At 57.3% G+C, this 17,250-nt stretch overlaps 1 protein-coding gene across 1 annotated transcript; it reads left to right on the forward strand.

The window, feature by feature from the left end:
• The first annotated feature begins 4,925 nt into the window (after window positions 1-4,925).
• On the forward strand, window positions 4,926-12,691 carry LOC140411532 (dynein regulatory complex subunit 5-like). The gene is made up of 2 exons (XM_072500619.1): window positions 4,926-6,014; window positions 12,292-12,691. Exons 1-2 carry the CDS (start codon window positions 4,926-4,928, stop codon window positions 12,502-12,504), a joined length of 1,302 nt encoding a protein of 433 aa, XP_072356720.1. The 3' UTR covers window positions 12,505-12,691.
• Window positions 12,692-17,250: the final 4,559 nt, after the last annotated feature.

Here is a 17,250-nt window from a genome sequence, read left to right on the forward strand (position 1 = left end):
GGTCGGCTACTTTCATGTTCGATAATGCACAGTGGGACAAGATAAAAAACGACAAGATCTTACGGTGGAGGATAGAACTCTCCACCTACAACTACGAGACCTTGTATCGTCCCGGGAAGCTAAACGAGCCTCCTGACGCCCTGTCCCGCGGCACATGTGCCAACGCACAAGTGGACCGCCTCCGAGCCCTCCAAGAGGACCTCTGCCACCCGGGGGTCACTCACTTTTTGCATTTTGTCAAGACCCGCAACCTGCCCTACTCCATCGAGGAGGTCAGGACAGCCACCAGGGACTGCCAAATCTGCGCGGAGTGCAAATCGCACCTGATAAAGGCTTCCCGTCCCTTTGAACGCCTCAGCATGGACTTCAAAGGCCCCCTCCCCTCCACCGACCGCAACACGTACTTCCTGAACGTGATTGACGAGTACTCCCGGTTCCCATTCGCCATCCCCTGCCCCGACATGACCGCAACCACCGTCATCAAGGCCCTCCATAGCATCTTTGCACTGTTCGGGTTCCCCGCTTACATACACAGTGATAGGGGGTCCTCCTTTATGAGCGACGAACTGCGTCAATTCCTGCTCAGCAAGGGCATCGCCTCGAGCAGGACGACCAGTTACAACCCCTGGGGTAACAGACAGGTGGAGAGGGAGAACGGAATGGTCTGGAAGACGGTCCTACTGGCCCTACGGTCCAGGAACCTCCCTGTCTCCCGCTGGCAAGAAGTCCTCCCGGATGCCCTCCACTCCATCCGGTCACTGCTTTGTACGACCACCAATCAGACACCTCACGAACGTCTCCTTGTCTTCCCCAGGAAGTCCTCCTCTGGGACCTCGCTCCTGACTTGGCTGGCAGCACACGGACCCATCCTGCTCCGAAAACACGTGCGGGCACACATGTCGGACCCGTTGGTCGAGAGGGTACATCTGCTCCATGCTAACCCCCAGTACACCTACGTGGCGTACCCCGATGGCCGACAAGATACGGTCTCCCTACGGGACCTGGCCCCCGCCGGAACCCCACGCACATTCCAGCCGCCAGTCCCACCCTCCCCTTCACCGGGGCACCTTACAGGAGGGTCGGTCCTTCTGCCGGCCCCGTCTAGACCCCCCCACCCACCGACGCCCCCTGCAGGCGCTCCCTTCCCAGGTCAACCGTTGTTCCCCACCAGCGCCATCTAGGGGTGACAAAGCTGCCATGGAGATCAAAGCCACGCTCCTGGAGTCGCCACCGAAGCTCCGACGATCACAGAGGACGACCAGGGCCCCGATCGACTGATTACTTCATTTTAATTGTAATCTGTAAATATACGCCATCAAATGTACATAGCTATCAGACTTGTAAATAGTTACTAAACATTGTACGGAGATATTACGGGACCTCCATAACTAATTATACCATGTTGCCATGTTTTGTAGTTTCAGGCCACCACCCCCGCCGGACTCTTTTTTTAACAGGGGGTGAATGTGGTATTATAGGTATTACGGTACCTGATAGGCTAAAGCACCATTGGTGGAAACTGTATGCTTTCTATTGGTCAAGCTGTATGGTAGCTCCGCCCTGATAGGCGGGGTATAAGAACCCGTGCCGCCCCAGCAGCCTTCATTCTGTACCTGAGCTGCTGGGGGAAACATCTAGCTTATTAAAGCCTTCAGTTGGACTACAACCTCGCTTTAGTGGTCATTGACCGTGCATCACATACCTACCTCTTTACATATTCCCAGACACTGTAACTACCTTACACTCTCTCCCTGGATTGTAAATAGTGAGACCCCAGCACTGATTATGTGGCACTTGACTCGTTACAATTTCCCAACCAGAATATGACTCAATTATCCTGATTCTGTTTCCTGCTGGTTGGCCAACTTCCCATCCATTCAGCCCCGCTTCAGCCCAACACCACCAGCTCTTACCTTGCGCTGCAACTGGAACTTTGTTTTTCAGAAAATATTTCATTGAGGCATTTATAATTTTCACATTGTAACATTTTAAACAACAGAGTTCTGACACACACAACCTCCACAATAGCACACCCCACTTCCCCCAGCCCTAAACCCTAACTACCCCCATACATTAGATTCCCTGCCCTGACAATCACTTCCATGCTTCGCCCCCCCCCCCCCCCCTCCTGCTGACGGTCAATTCAGCTTGAAGAAGTCCATCCCAGCAAAATCCCGTCTCCGGGCCGACAGGGAAGGAAAGGCCAAACCGCCCGCCTCTCTTTCCCCCCCCCCCCCCCCCCCCCTGAGGGACCCCTGGGCTCCTGGATCTTCCAACACTCCCAATATTGCCATCTCTGGAGTCGCCCTCCCATCCAGGATCTCTGACATGACGTCCGCAAATCCCAGCCAAAATCCCGTCAGCCTCGGACATGTGTACATGGTTCACAGGACTTCCCGCACACCAACCACATCTGTCCTCAAATAAAGATTGGGAGACACTGAAACACAAACAGCAACCTCGGGAGGACTATCATTGTGCTGTAACCTTTCATCAGACACCTCATCAAATGTATTTGGAAATCCAAATCCTGTTTCCTATCTTATTGCATCCTCGAAAATCTCTAATAAATTTGTCAAATGCAATTTTTGTTTCACAAAACCATGTTTTGGAGCTGCAGTCCATGTCCAAAAAGGGTCCTTTAATAGTGTCAAGGAGCCAATAAAACTCTTTCCATCTCTAAATTTTAAAAAAATGTGTTTCCAAGTCGGGGTGGTGAGTGACTTGGAGGGGAACCTCCAGGTGGTGGGGTTTCCAGGTATCTGCTGCTCTTGTCCTTCTGGATGCCAGTGATCGTGGGGGGGAAGGTGCTGGCGAAGGAACCGTGACAATTTCCTGCAGTCGATGTTGTGGAAGGGGAGCAATCAAGCGGGCCACAGATGGGCAATAAATGTTGGCCTAACCAGCAACGCCCGCATCCCATAAATTATTTTTTTTAAACCCCTAGCTGTACCTGTCCTGGGAATGTTTGATGGGGACAGTGTAGAGGGAGCTTTACTCTGTATCTAACCCTGTGCTGTACCTGTCCTGGGAATGTTTGATGGGGACAGTGTAGATGGAGCTTTACTCTGTATCTAACCCCGTGCTGTACCTGTCCTGGGAGTGTTTGATGGGGACAGTGTAGATGGAGCTTTACTCTGTATCTAACCCCGTACTGTACCTGTCCTGGGAGTGTTTTATGGGGACAGTGTAGAGGGAGCTTTACTCTGTATCTAAGCCCGTGCTGTACCTGTCCTGGGAGTGTTTGATGGGGGCAGTGTAGAGGGAGCTTTACTCTGTATCTAACCCCGTACTGTACCTGTCCTAGGAGTGTTTTATGAGGACAGTGTATAGGGAGCTTTACTCTGTATCTAACCCCGTGCTGTACCTGTCCTGGGAGTGTTTTATGGGGACAGTGTAGAGGGAGCTTTACTCTGTATCTAACCCCGTGCTGTCCCTGTCCTGGGCGTGTTTGATGGGGACAGTGTAGAGGGAGCTTTACTCTGTATCTAACTCCATGCTGTATCTGTCCTGGGAGTGTTTGATGGGGACAGTGTAGAGGGAGCTTTACTCTGTATCTAACCCCGTGCTGTACTCGTTGGAATTTAGAAGGATGAGGGGGGATCTTATACAAACATATAAAATTATGAAGGGAATAGGTAGGATAGATGCGGGCAGGTTGTTTCCACTGGCGGGTGAAAGCAGAACTAGGGGGCATAGCCTCAAAATAAGGGGAGGTAGATTTAGGACGGAGTGTAGGAGGAACTTCTTCACCCAAAGGGTTGTGAATCTATGGAATTCCTTGCCCAGTGAAGCAGTGGAGGCTCCTTCATTAAATATTTTTAAGATAAAGATAGATAGTTTTTTGAAGAATAAAGGGATTAAGGGTTATGGTGTTCGGGCCGGAAAGTGGAGCTGAGTCCACAAAAGATCAGCCATGAAATGAAATGAAATGAAAATCGCTTATTGTCACAAGTAGGCTTCAATTGAAGTTACTGTGAAAAGCCCCTAGTCGCCACATTCCGGTGCCTGTTCGGGGAGGCTGGTCCGGGAATTGAACCGTGCTGCTGGCCTGCCTTGGTCTGTTTTCAAAGCCAGAGATTTAGCCCTGTGCTAAACCAGCCCCTAACTCATTGAATGATGGAGCAGGCTCACGGGGCCAGATGGCCGACTCCTGCTCCTAGTTCTTATGTTCTTAGCGTGGCCAATCCGCCTCGCTTGCACACCTTTGGGTTGTGGGGCGAGACCCATGCAGACACGGGGAGAATGTGCAAACTCCACACGGACAGTGACCCGGGGCCGGGATCGAACCTGGGACCTCGGCGCCGTGAGGCAGCAGTGCGAAGTTAAGGGATGATCTGATCAAGTTTTTAAGATATTAAAGGTAGATTGAAACTATTTCATCTGGTTGGGGAGTTTCAGACTAGGGAACATGGTCTAAATATTAGAAGCAGAGCTTCCAGGAGTGAAATTAGGCAACACTTGGACACACAAAGGGAGGAGGAAGTTTTGCAATCAAATAAAGAGCAGTTGTTATTTTTAAACCGGAGATTGGTAGGTTTGTGTTAGTTTAAGGTATTGAGGGATATGGGGGAAAGTGGGTATATGGAATGAGGTTACAGATCAGACATAGGGTGGATCCTCCCATCTCCCAGCAGCATGTTTCTGGCCAGCGGGAGTCGCTGGGTCGTTTGCTAGGGGCGAGTGAATACTGCTGATCTGGAGTGCACTGCCTCAGAAGGTAGTGGGAGCTGATTCAATGGGAATGTCCCAAATGGAATTGGATAAACACTGGAAGGGGAATAATCTAGAATTGCTCTGTGGAAAGAGCAGGGAGTGGGATTAATTCTTTCACTGTGCTGGCCCAGGCCTGATGGGGTGACCACTTGCTGTGCTGTGCCATTTGATGAGTCTTTGAAATGATCAGTTGATTTGAATGAGGAGTAATGTGCACACAGTGGCTGGAGAAAATGCTGCTGATTCACTCACCTCCCCCTGTGCCCTCTTTTCACACCACAGAACATCCCCGTTTGAACCAACTCCTGGAGAAGCACAAACGCAAGGTGTTGTCAAAGATCTCCACCAATATCCCACTGCAAGTGACAGCCAATCTGGTCAGCGATGAAGACTATTGGAAAAGGTGCTGCCTTGAATGCTGGGAGGTTTGCGACACCTCCCATTACGGGGGGAGCTGGAAGAGGATGTTCTTTGAACGACTGCTAAAGAACATCATTGAATTCTTTGTCCCGGACACCACCGATGTAAAGGTGGTCCTGGAACTGGTCCCCCTCTGTAAAAACTATGTGAAGACGTTAGACATTGCCCAGCTCCTTCCTCCTGTCAAACAATCCCCTGAGACATTAGACGATAGCTCTTCAGATGGTGGCAGTGATAGTGATGGAAATGGGCCGTCAGTTGATCACTTTGACTTCAGCATCTTGCTGAGCAAACTCATCCACCTCGAAGAGCTGAACGTGACGTACGGGGTCAAAGACTGCGGGATGAATTTCGAATGGAATATCTTCCAGTTCACCTACCGAGATTGCTTCTCCCTTGCAAGGGCCATCCACTCCTGCAAGACCTTGAAGGTGGTCCGACTCCCTCGAAACAGGATTGATGATGAGAAGTTACGAGTGCTGGTGAAGTACATGCTGAACCATCCCTCGCTGAAAGAACTCGACCTGTCACACAACATGATCATGGACAACGGGGCGAAGGTCGTGGCCAAACTTCTACACAAGACAAACCTGGAGAAGGTGAACCTGTGCAACAATCGTATCTCGGCTCACGGGGCCAAAGCTCTCTCCTACAAAGTCAGGCGCTTTTCAACCCTCAAATCCATCAACTTCCGCCTCAATCAAATCGGGGATGACGGGGGAGAGGTCTTGGGCCGAGCTCTTATGAAATCCTCAGTGGAAGATATCAACCTGTCGAGCAATGAGCTGACGGAGCCTGTGGCAGTGGTCTTCTCTGAACTACTGATGAAGAACCGCAACCTGAAGTCCATTGATCTTTCCTGTAATAATTTAGGCCCGGTCAGTATGAGCAGGTGATGTGTGAGGTACAGCAACGGTTGTTATCCATTAGAGTAATGTATATAAACCAAACTCCGAGGTACCTATTCACCACTCCGGGTTTCTGGCAGGGTCTTCATTCTTTCACTCCTTCTCCCTCTACCTTCTCCTGAAACCATTGACTCTTTCTCGAATTTATCCTGTAATCCCTTCCAGTCACCACCCTTCATTCCTGCAGCTATTTGTCCAGTGTAATTTCTGGACTATCACAACTGAACACAGGTATGTTTTTACCCAAAGCCACTACGCACACTCTGTCCAAAAAGGGACCATTTAATAGTGTCAAGGAACCAATAGAACTCTTTCCATCTCTAAATTTAAAAAAACAGATGTGTTTCCAAGTCGGGGTGGTGAGTGACTTGGACGGGAACCTCCAGGTGGTGGGGTTCCCAGGTATCTGCTGCTCTTGTCCTTCTGGATGCCAGTGATCGTGGGGGGGAAGGTGCTGGCGAAGGAACCGTGACAATTTCCAGCAGTCTATGTTGTGGAAGGGGAGCAATCAAGCGGGCCACAGATGGGATTGGATTGGATTGGATTTGTTTATTGTCACGTGTACCGAGGTACATTGAAAAGTATTTTTCTGCGAGCAGCTCAACAGATCATTAAGTACATGAGAAGAAAAGGGAATAAAAGAAAATACATAATAGGGCAACACAAGGTACACAATGTAACGACATAAGCACTGGCATCGGATGAAGCATACAGGGGTGTAGTGTTAGTGAGGTCAGTCCATAAGAGGGTCATTTAGGAGTCCGGTAACAGTGGGGACAGTCTGGTAAAATGTTGGCCTAACCAGCAACGCCCACATCCCATAAATTATTTTTTTTAAACCCCGTGCTGTACCTGTCTTGGGAGTGTTTGATGGTGACAGTGTAGAGGGAGCTTTACTCTGTATCTAACCCAGTGCTGTACGTGTCCTGGGAGTGTTTGATGGTGACAGTGTAGAGGGAGCTTTACTCTGTATCTAGCCCAGTGCTGTACGTGTCCTGGGAGTGTTTGATGGGGACAGTGTAGAGGGAGCTTTACTCTGTATCTAACTCCATGCTGTATCTGTCCTGGGAGTGTTTGATGGGGACAGTGCAGAGGGAGCTTTACTCTGTATCTAGCCCAGTGCTGTACGTGTCCTGGGAGTGTTTGATGGGGATAGTGTAGAGGGAGCTTTACTCTGTATCTAATCCTGTGCTGTACCTGTCCTGGGAGTGTTTGATGGGGACAGTGTAGAGGGAGCTTTACTCTGTATCTAATCCTGTGCTGTACCTGTCCTGGGAGTGTTTGATGGTGACAGTGTAGAGGGAGCTTTACTCTGTATCTAACCCCGTGCTGTACCTGTCCTGGGAGTGTTTGATGGGGACAGTGTAGAGGCAGCTTTACTCTGTATCTAACTCCATGCTGTATCTGTCCTGGGAGTGTTTGATGAGGACAGTGTAGAGGGAGCTTTACTCTGTATCTAACCCCGTGCTGTCCCTGTCCTGGGAGTGTTTGATGGGGACAGTGTAGAGGGAGCTTTACTCTGTATCTAACCCCGTGCTGTATCAATCCTGGGAGTGTTTGATGGGGACAGTGTAGAGGGAGCTTTACTCTGTATCTAACCCCGTGCTGTCCCTGTCCTGGGAGTGTTTGATGGGGACAGTGTAGAGGGAGCTTTACTCTGTATCTAAGCCCGTGCTGTCCCTGTCCTGGGAGTGTTTGATGGGGACACTGTAGAGGGAGCTTTACTCTGCATCTAACCCAGTGCTGTCCCTGTCCTGGGAGTGTTTGATGAGGACAGTGTAGAGGGAGCTTTACTCTGTATCTAACCCCGTGCTGTACCTGTCCTGGGAGTGTTTGATGGGGACAGTGTAGAGGCAGCTTTACTCTGTATCTAACCCCGTGCTGTCCCTTCCTGGGAGTGTTTGATGGGGACATGGAGAGGGAGCTTTACTCTGTATCTAACCCCGTGCTGTACCTGTCCTGGGAGTGTTTGATGGGGACAGTGTAGAGGGAGCTTTACTCAGTATCTAACCCCGTGCTGTACCTGTCCTGGGAGTGTTTGATGGGGACAGTGTAGAGGGAGCTTTACTCTGTATCTAACCCTGTGCTGTACCTGTCCTGGGAGTGTTTGATGGGGACAGTGTAGAGGGAGCTTTACTCTGTATCACACACAGAGTGTGGCCCAGTTCAGACACAGCGTGTGGCCCAGTTCAGACACAGCGTGTGACCCAGTTCAGACACAGCGTGTGACCCAGTTCAGACACAGCGTGTGGCCCAGTTCAGGCACAGCGTGTGGCCCAGTTCAGACGCAGCGTGTGGCCCAGTTCAGACACAGCGTGTGACCCAGTTCAGACACAGCGTGTGGCCCAGTTCAGACACAGCGTGTGACCCAGTTCAGACGCAGCGTGTGGCCCAGTTCAGACACAGCGTGTGGCCCAGTTCAGACGCAGCGTGTGGCCCAGTTCAGACGCAGCGTGTGGCCCAGTTCAGACACAGCGTGTGACCCAGTTCAGACACAGCGTGTGACCCAGTTCAGACACAGCGTGTGGCCCAGTTCAGAGACAGCGTGTGGCCCAGTTCAGACACAGCGTGTGGCCCAGTTCAGACACAGCGTGTGGCCCAGTTCAGACACAGCGTGTGGCCCAGTTCAGACACAGCGTGTGGCCCAGTTCAGGCACAGCGTGTGGCCCAGTTCAGACACAGCGTGTGGCCCAGTTCAGGCACAGCGTGTGGCCCAGTTCAGACACAGCGTGTGGCCCAGTTCAGGCACAGCGTGTGGCCCAGTTCAGACACAGCGTGTGGCCCAGTTCAGACACAGCGTGTGGCCCAGTTCAGACACAGCGTGTGGCCCAGTTCAGACACAGCGTGTGGCCCAGTTCAGACACAGCGTGTGGCCCAGTTCAGGCACAGCGTGTGGCCCAGTTCAGGCACAGCGTGTGGCCCAGTTCAGACGCAGCGTGTGGCCCAGTTCAGACGCAGCGTGTGGCCCAGTTCAGACACAGCGTGTGGCCCAGTTCAGACACAGCGTGTGGCCCAGTTCAGGCACAGCGTGTGGCCCAGTTCAGACACAGCGTGTGGCCCAGTTCAGACACAGCGTGTGGCCCAGTTCAGACACAGCGTGTGGCCCAGTTCAGACACAGCGTGTGGCCCAGTTCAGACACAGCGTGTGGCCCAGTTCAGGCACAGCGTGTGGCCCAGTTCAGACACAGCGTGTGGCCCAGTTCAGACACAGCGTGTGGCCCAGTTCAGACACAGCGTGTGGCCCAGTTCAGACACAGCGTGTGGCCCAGTTCAGACACAGCGTGTGGCCCAGTTCAGACGCAGCGTGTGGCCCAGTTCAGACGCAGCGTGTGGCCCAGTTCAGACACAGCGTGTGGCCCAGTTCAGACACAGCGTGTGACCCAGTTCAGACACAGCGTGTGGCCCAGTTCAGGCACAGCGTGTGGCCCAGTTCAGGCACAGCGTGTGGCCCAGTTCAGACACAGCGTGTGGCCCAGTTCAGACACAGCGTGTGGCCCAGTTCAGACACAGCGTGTGGCCCAGTTCAGACACAGCGTGTGGCCCAGTTCAGAGACAGCGTGTGACCCAGTTCAGACACAGCGTGTGACCCTGTTCAGACACAGCGTGTGGCCCAGTTCAGACACAGCGTGTGGCCCAGTTCAGACACAGCGTGTGGCCCAGTTCAGAGACAGCGTGTGACCCAGTTCAGACACAGCGTGTGACCCTGTTCAGACACAGCGTGTGACCCAGTTCAGACACAGCGTGTGACCCAGAGTCATGAGGGACATCTCTGTCCCTACCCTCTGACATCTCCCCTCTACCTTCCTCCAATCACCTTATAATTATGTCCCCTCGTGACAGCCATTTCCAGCCCTGGGGAAAAGTCTCTGGCTATCCACTCTATCCATGCCTCTCATCACCTTGTACACCTCTATCAAGTCACCTCTCTGCCTTCTTCGCTCCAGTGAGAGAAGCCCGAGCTCCCTCAATCTTTCTTCATAAGACATGCCCTCCAGTCCAGGCAACATCCTGGTTAATCTCCTCTGCACCCTCTCCAAAGCATCCACATCCTTCCTATAATGGGGCGACCAGAACTGGACACAATATTCCAAGTGTGGTCTAACCAGGGTTTTATAAAGCTGCAGTAAAACCTCATAGCTCTTAAACTCAATCCCCCTGTTAATGAAAGCTAACACACCATACACCTTCTTAACAACCCTATCAACCTGGGTGGCAACTTTGAGGGATTTATGTACTTGGACGCCAAGATCCCTCTGTCCTTCCACACTTCCAAGAATCCTGCCTTTAACCCTGTATTCAGCATTCACATTCGACCTTCCAAAATGAATCACTTCACATTTATCAATGTTGAACTCCATCTGCCACTTCTCAGCCCAGCTCTGCATCCTGTCAATGCCCTCTAGTAACCTGCAAGATGCCTCGACACTATCTACAACTCCACCAACCTTCGTGTCATCGGCAAACTTACTAACCCACCCTTCCACTTCCTCATCTAAGTCATTTATAAAAAACACAAAGAGCAGAGGTCCCAGAATGACCCAGAGCGGGACATCACAGGTCACCGATCTCCAGGCGTAATACTTTCCATCCACTACCACTCGCTGTCTTCTTTCGGCCAGCCAATTCTGTATCCAGACAGCCAAATTTCCCTGTATCCCATGCTCCCTAACTTTCTGAATGAGCCTACCATGGGGAACCTTATCGAATGCCTTACTGAAATCCATATACACCACATCCACTGCCCGACCTTCATCAATGTGTCTCGTCGCATCCTCAAAGAATTCAATGAGGCTTGTGAGGCATGACCTGCCCCTCTCAAAGCCATGCTGACTATCTTTAAAGAATGGTCCACATTTTTATTTGTTCATGGAACATGGGCATTGCAGACTGTGCCAGCATTTATTGCCAGGCCCTAGTTGCCCTTTGACGGGGGGAGGGGTTAAGAATCAACCACATTGCTCTGGGTCTGGAGTCACATGCCTGCCAGACCACCTGCCGTGGTGGGGTTCGAACCCAGGTCCCAGAGCATTAACCTGAGTGTCTAGATTACTAGTCCAGCGACAATACCACTACGCCACTGCCTCCCCATCCTGTGAATGAATTTAAAACACTCCTATCTATCCTGTAATAGCTTTCACCCTTCACTGAAGCGTCCAGAGCTCCTGAGAATTCCCACTGAATGACATTTAACAGGACCAGCTCCATCAACATTATAACCACAAGCGCAGGCTGATGGCTGGGCACTGTATGAAGAACAGCACATCCTCAGCCTTCTGAAAGTCTCTCCACCATAGAATCATAGAATTTACAGTGCAGGACGCCATTCAGCCCATTCAGCCCATTGAGCCTAGACCAGCCCTTGAAAGAGCACCCTACTTAAGCCCACACCTCCACCCTCTCCCCATAACCCAGTAACCCCACCTAACCTTTGGACACTACGCTGCAATTTATCATGGCCAATCCACCTAACCTGCTCGTCTTTGGACTGTGGGAGGAAACCGGGGCACCCGGAGGAAACCCACGCACACACGGGGAGGACATGCAGACTCCGCACAGACAGTGACCCAAGCCGGGAATCGAACCAGGCGCTGTGAAGCAACAGTGCTAACCACCATTCGTAAATCTCAAGCTGATGGTGTGAGGGAATACTGCATGGGTGCAGCTCCAACAATATTTAAGAAGCTTGACACCTTCCTCACCAGAACAGCTCATTTAATGAATGCCGCTCCGAGAGAGAGCTAGTCTCATGGTACCTTACAGTCTTGTGTGGCCAAAAAGCAGACCGAATGCTGCATCCTCAGTAACATGTCTCTACCCGGAGGGACTTTGACTTTGGTTTATACCCCTTCCTAATGGGCATTTATTACCCGTCAGTCATTGCCCTTGAGAGCGGGCTGGTGAGCTTCTTCTGGAACCGCTGTGTCTATTTGCTAGAGGTGCTTTCTTTGCTGTTATCGAGGTTTAAGTTTTTGACTCCGCCACATTGAGGATATATTTCCAAGTGCTGATGGTGTGTGAAATGGACGGGAATCAGTCTGTTATTGGCGACCCATTCCTGCTTCTTACTTTCCTGAATCTGAAGATACAGTCAGTCTCTTCTGTTGAGATCCTCTGTCTTTCTCAACCCTTCTCTCCACCAATTCTCTTCTCACTCTCAATCTCTCTGTGTGATTCTGTTGTGTCTTAGATCTCTGTCGTCTCTCTGTTTCTCTCCGCTCCACTAAGCTTTCCTCTTGTGTTTGTTCAGGAAGCTGGGAAGCAGCTACAAGAGGGAATGACAATGAACAAGACTCTAATGGAGTTTGACCTGCGTCTGACTGATATCGGTGCGGAGAATGAATACGCCATCAACCAGATGCTGCACAATAACCGAGAGAGGGTGAGAAATGCCATCTGCCGCCCACTTAAAGTCATCAAAGCCAACGAGGTGCCATCAGACCACTACCTGGTGACTGACTGAGGGCCAGCACACACTCAATGGGACGATTGGCCTCCTGCAACAACAATCTGGGAAACACTGTCTGGTAAATTGACCCAGTCACAGCCCCTGCTCTCATTCTACAATTCCAACTGATTGAGGGGTTTGGACGAAACACAATCAAACTATTTTTGTAGTGTTCAAAATAAAATCTATCCTTTGAAGCTCATTTTGCCACAATTACCTTTTTCCAAGCAAAAAATTGGTATTTACATATAGAGACTTCATAAACCACAGTGATTCAGAGCACTGAGCATTTTCCATCAATTAAATAGCAAAAAGCAAAGAGGGGCGGAGTGGGCACGGGGTGGTATGGGCGAGGGAGCGGTGGGGGCGGTGTGGGCGAGGGGGCGGTGTGGGCGAGGGGGCGGTGTGGGCGAGGGGGCGGTGTGGGCGAGGGGGCGGTGTGGGCGAGGGGGCGGTGTGGGCGAGGGGGCGGTGTGGGCGAGGGGGCGGTGTGGGCGAGGGGGCGGTGTGGGCGAGGGGGCGGTGTGGGCGAGGGGGCGGTGTGGGCGAGGGGGGCGGTGTGGGCGAGGGGGCGGTGTGGGCGAGGGGGCGGTGTGGGCGAGGGGGCGGTGTGGGCGAGGGGGCGGTGTGGGCACAGGGCGGTATTGGCGAGGGGGCGGTGTGGGCGAGGGGGCGGTGTGGGCGAGGGGGCGGATTGGGCGAGGGGGCGGTGTGGTCGAGGGGGCGGTGTGGTCGAGGGGGCGGTGTGGGCGAGGGCGGTGTGGGCGAGGGGGCGGTGGGGGCGGTGTGGGCGAGGGGGCGGTGTGGGCGAGGGGGCGGTGTGGGCACAGGGCAGTATTGGCGAGGGGGCGGTGTGGGCGAGGGGGCGGTGTGGTCGAGGGGGCGGATTGGGCGAGGGGGCGGTGTGGGCGAGGGGGCGGTGTGGGCGAGGGGGCGGTGTGGGTGAGGGGGCGGTGTGGGCGAGGAGGCGGTGTGGGCGAGGGGGCGGTGTGGGCGAGGGGGCGGTGAGGGCGAGGGGGCGGTGTGGTCGAGGGGGCGGTGTGGGCGAGGGGGCGGAGTGGGCGAGGGGGCGGATTGGACGAGGGGGCGGTGTGGGCGAGGGGGCGGTGTGGGCGAGGGGGCGGTGTGGGCGAGGGGGCGGATTGGGCGGTGTGGGCGAGGGGGCTGTGTGGGCGAGGGGGCTGTGTGGGCGAGGGGGAGGTGTGGGCGAGGGGGCGGTGTGGGCGAGGGGGAGGTGTGGGCGAGGGGGCGGTGTGGTCGAGGATGCGGTATTGGCGAGGGGGCAGTGTGGGCGAGGGGGCGGTGTGGGCGAGGGGGCGGTGTGGGCGAGGGGGCGGTGTGGGCGAGGGGGCGGTGTGGGCGAGGGGGCGGTGTGGGCGAGGGGGCGGTGTGGGCGAGGGGGCGGTGTGGGCGAGGGCGGTGTGGGCGAGGGGACGGTGTGGGCGAGGGGGCGGTGTGGGCGAGGGGGTGGGCGAGGGGGCGGTGTGGGCGAGGGGGCGGTGTGGGCGAGGGGGCGGTGTGGGCGAGGGGGCGGTGTGGGCGAGGGGGCGGTATGGGCGAGGGGGCTGTATGGGCGAGGGGGCGGTGTGGGCACAGGGCGGTGTGGGCGAGGGGGCGGTGTGGGCGAGGGGGCGGTGTGGGCGAGAGGGAGGTGTGGGCGAGGGGGCGGTGTGGGCGAGGGAGCGGTGTGGGCGAGGGGGCGGTGTGGGCGAGGGGGCGGTGTGGGCGAGGGGGCGGTGTGGGCGAGGGGGCGGTGTGGGCGAGGGGGCGGTGTGGGCGAGGGGGCGGTGTGGGCGAGGGGGCGGTGTGGGCGAGGGGGCGGTGTGGGCGAGGGGCGGTGTGGGCGAGGGGGCGGTGTGGGCGAGGGGGCGGTGTGGGCACAGGGCGGTATTGGCGAGGGGGCGGTGTGGGCGAGGAGGCTGTGTGGTCGAGGGGGCGGATTGGGCGAGGGGGCGGTGTGGGCGAGGGGGCGGTGTGGGCGAGGGGGCGGTGTGGTCGAGGGGGCGGATTGGGCGAGGGGCGGTGTGGGCGAGGGGCGGTGTGGGCGAGGGGGCGGTGTGGGCGAGGAGGCGGTGTGGGCGAGGGGGCGGTGTGGTCGAGGGGGCGGTGTGGGCGAGGGGGCGGTGTGGGCGAGGGGGCGGATTGGGCGGTGTGGTCGAGGGGGCGGTGTGGGCGAGGGGGCGGTGTGGGCGAGGGGGCGGATTGGGCGGTGTGGGCGAGGGGGCGGTGTGGGCGAGGGGGAGGTGTGGGCGAGGGGGCGGTGTGGTCGAGGGGGCGGTGTGGTCGAGGGGGCGGTGTGGTCGAGGGGGCGGTGTGGGCGAGTGGGCGGTGTGGGCGAGGGGGCGGTGTGGGCGAGGAGGCGGTGTGGGCGAGGGGGCGGTGTGGTCGAGGGGGCGGTGTGGTCGAGGGGGCGGTGTGGTCGAGGGGGCGGTGTGGGCGAGTGGGCGGTGTGGGCGAGGGGGCGGTGTGGGCGAGGAGGCGGTGTGGGCGAGAGGGCGGTGTGGGCGAGGAGGCGGTGTGGGCGAGGAGGCGGTGTGTGCGAGGGGGCGGATTGAGCGAGGGGGCGGTGTGGGCGAGGGGGCGGTGTGGCCGAGGGGGCGGATTGGGCGGGGGGGCGGTGTGGGCGAGGGGGCGGTGTGGGCGAGGGGGCGGTGTGGGCGAGGGGGCGGTGTGGGCGAGGGGGCGGTGTGGGCGAGGGGGCGGTGTGGTCGAGGGGGCGGTGTGGGCGAGGAGGCGGTATTGGCGAGGGGGCGGTGTGGGCGAGGGGGCGGTGTGGGCGAGGGGGCGGTGTGGTCGAGGGGGCGGTGTGGTCGAGGGGGCGGATTGGGCGAGGGGGCGGTATTGGCGAGGGGGCGGTGTGGTCGAGGGGGCGGTGTGGGCGAGGAGGCGGTATGGGCGAGGGGGCGGTGTGGGCGAGGGGGCGGTGTGGGCGAGGGGGCGGTGTGGGCGAGGAGGCGGTGTGGGCGAGGGGGCGGTGTGGGTGAGGGGGCGGTGTGGGCGAGGGGGCGGTGTGGGCGAGGGGGCGGTGTGGGCGAGGTGGCGGTGTGGGCGACGGGGCGGTGTGGTCGAGGGGGCGGTGTGGGCGAGGGGGGCGGTGTGGGCGAGGAGGCGGTGTGGGCGAGGGGGCGGTGTGGGCGAGGGGGCGGTGTGGGCGAGGGGGCGGTGTGGGCGAGGAGGCGGTGTGGGCGAGGGGGCGGTGTGGGCGAGGGGGCGGTGTGGGCGAGGTGGCGGTGTGGGCGACGGGGCGGTGTGGTCGAGGGGGCGGATTGGGCGAGGGGGCGGTGTGGGCGAGGGGGCGGTGTGGGCGAGGGGGGCGGTGTGGTCGAGGGGGCGGATTGGGCGAGGGGGCGGTGTGGGCGGATTGGGCGAGGGGGCGGTGTGGGCGAGGGGGCGGTGTGGGCGAGGGGGCGGTGTGGGCGAGGGGGCGGTGTGGGCGAGGGGGCGGTGTGGGCGAGGGGGCGGTGTGGGCGAGGGGGCGGTGTGGGCGAGGGGGCGGTGTGGGCGAGGGGGCGGTGTGGGCGAGGGGGCGGTGTGGTCCAGGGGGCGGTGTGGGCCAGGGGGCGGTGTGGGCCAGGGGGCGGTGTGGGCCAGGGGGCGGTGTGGTCGAGGGGGCGGTGTGGGCGAGGGGGCGGTGTGGGCGATGGGGCGGTGTGGGCGAGGGGGCGGTGTGGTCGAGGGGGCGGTGTGGTCGAGGGGGCGGTGTGGTCGAGGGGGCGGTGTGGGCGAGGGGGCGGTGTGGGCGAGGGGGCGGTGTGGGCGAGGGGGCGGTGTGGTCGAGGGGGCGGATTGGGCGAGGAGGCGGATTGGGCGAGGAGGCGGTGTGGGCGAGGAGGCGGTGTGGGCGAGGGGGCGGTGTGGGCGAGGAGGCGGTATGGGCGAGGGGGCGGCGTGGGCGAGGAGGCGGTGTGGGCGAGGGGGCGGTGTGGGCGAGGGGGCGGTGTGGGCGAGGGGGCGGTATGGGCGATGGGGCGGTGTGGGCGAGGGGGCGGTGTGGTCGAGGACCCGGGTTAACATTGCTGTCTCACAGTGCCAGTGATCCGGGTTAACACTGCTGTCTCACAGTGCCAGGGATCCGGGTTAACACTTCTGTCTGACAGAGCCCGGGACCTGGGTTAACACTGCTGTCTCACAGTGCCAGGGACCCGGGTTAACACTGCTGTCTCACAGTGCCAGGGACCCGGGTTAACACTGCTGTCTCACAGTGCCAGGGACCCGGGTTAACACTGCTGTCTCACAGTGCCAGGGTCCCGTGTTAACACTGCTGTCTCACAGAGCCAGGGACCCGGGTTAACACTGCTGTCTCACAGTGCCAGGGACCCGGGTTAACACTGCTGTCTCACAGTGCCAGGGACACAGGTTAACACTGCTGTCTCACAGTGCCAGGGACCCAGGTTAATACTGCTGTCTCACAGTGCCAGTGACCCGGGTTAATACTGCTGTCTCACAGTGCCAGTGACCCGGGTTAACACTGCTGTCTCACAGTGCCAGTGACCCGGGTTAACACTGCTGTCTCACAGTGCCAGGGACCCGGGTTAACACTGCTGTCTCACAGTGCCAGGGTCCCGTGTTAACACTGCTGTCTCACAGAGCCAGGGACCCGGGTTAACACTGCTGTCTCACAGTGCCAGGGACCCGGGTTAACACTGCTGTCTCACAGTGCCAGGGTCCCGTGTTAACACTGCTGTCTCACAGAGCCAGGGACCCGGGTTAACACTGCTGTCTCACAGAGCCAGGGACCCGGGTTAACACTGCTGACTCACA

Source organism: Scyliorhinus torazame, chromosome 4, assembly GCF_047496885.1.
Source record: "Scyliorhinus torazame isolate Kashiwa2021f chromosome 4, sScyTor2.1, whole genome shotgun sequence".
Classification (NCBI taxonomy): Eukaryota; Metazoa; Chordata; class Chondrichthyes; order Carcharhiniformes; family Scyliorhinidae; genus Scyliorhinus; species Scyliorhinus torazame.

Coding starts and splice junctions, on each gene's coding strand:
- LOC140411532 (XM_072500619.1), top strand. CDS start 4,926: ATGTGCACACAGTGGCTGGAGAAAATGCTGCTGATTCACTCACCTCCC. Junction 6,015..12,291: donor CCTGTAATAATTTAGGCCCG/GTCAGTATGAGC, acceptor GTGTTTGTTCAG/GAAGCTGGGAAGCAGCTACA.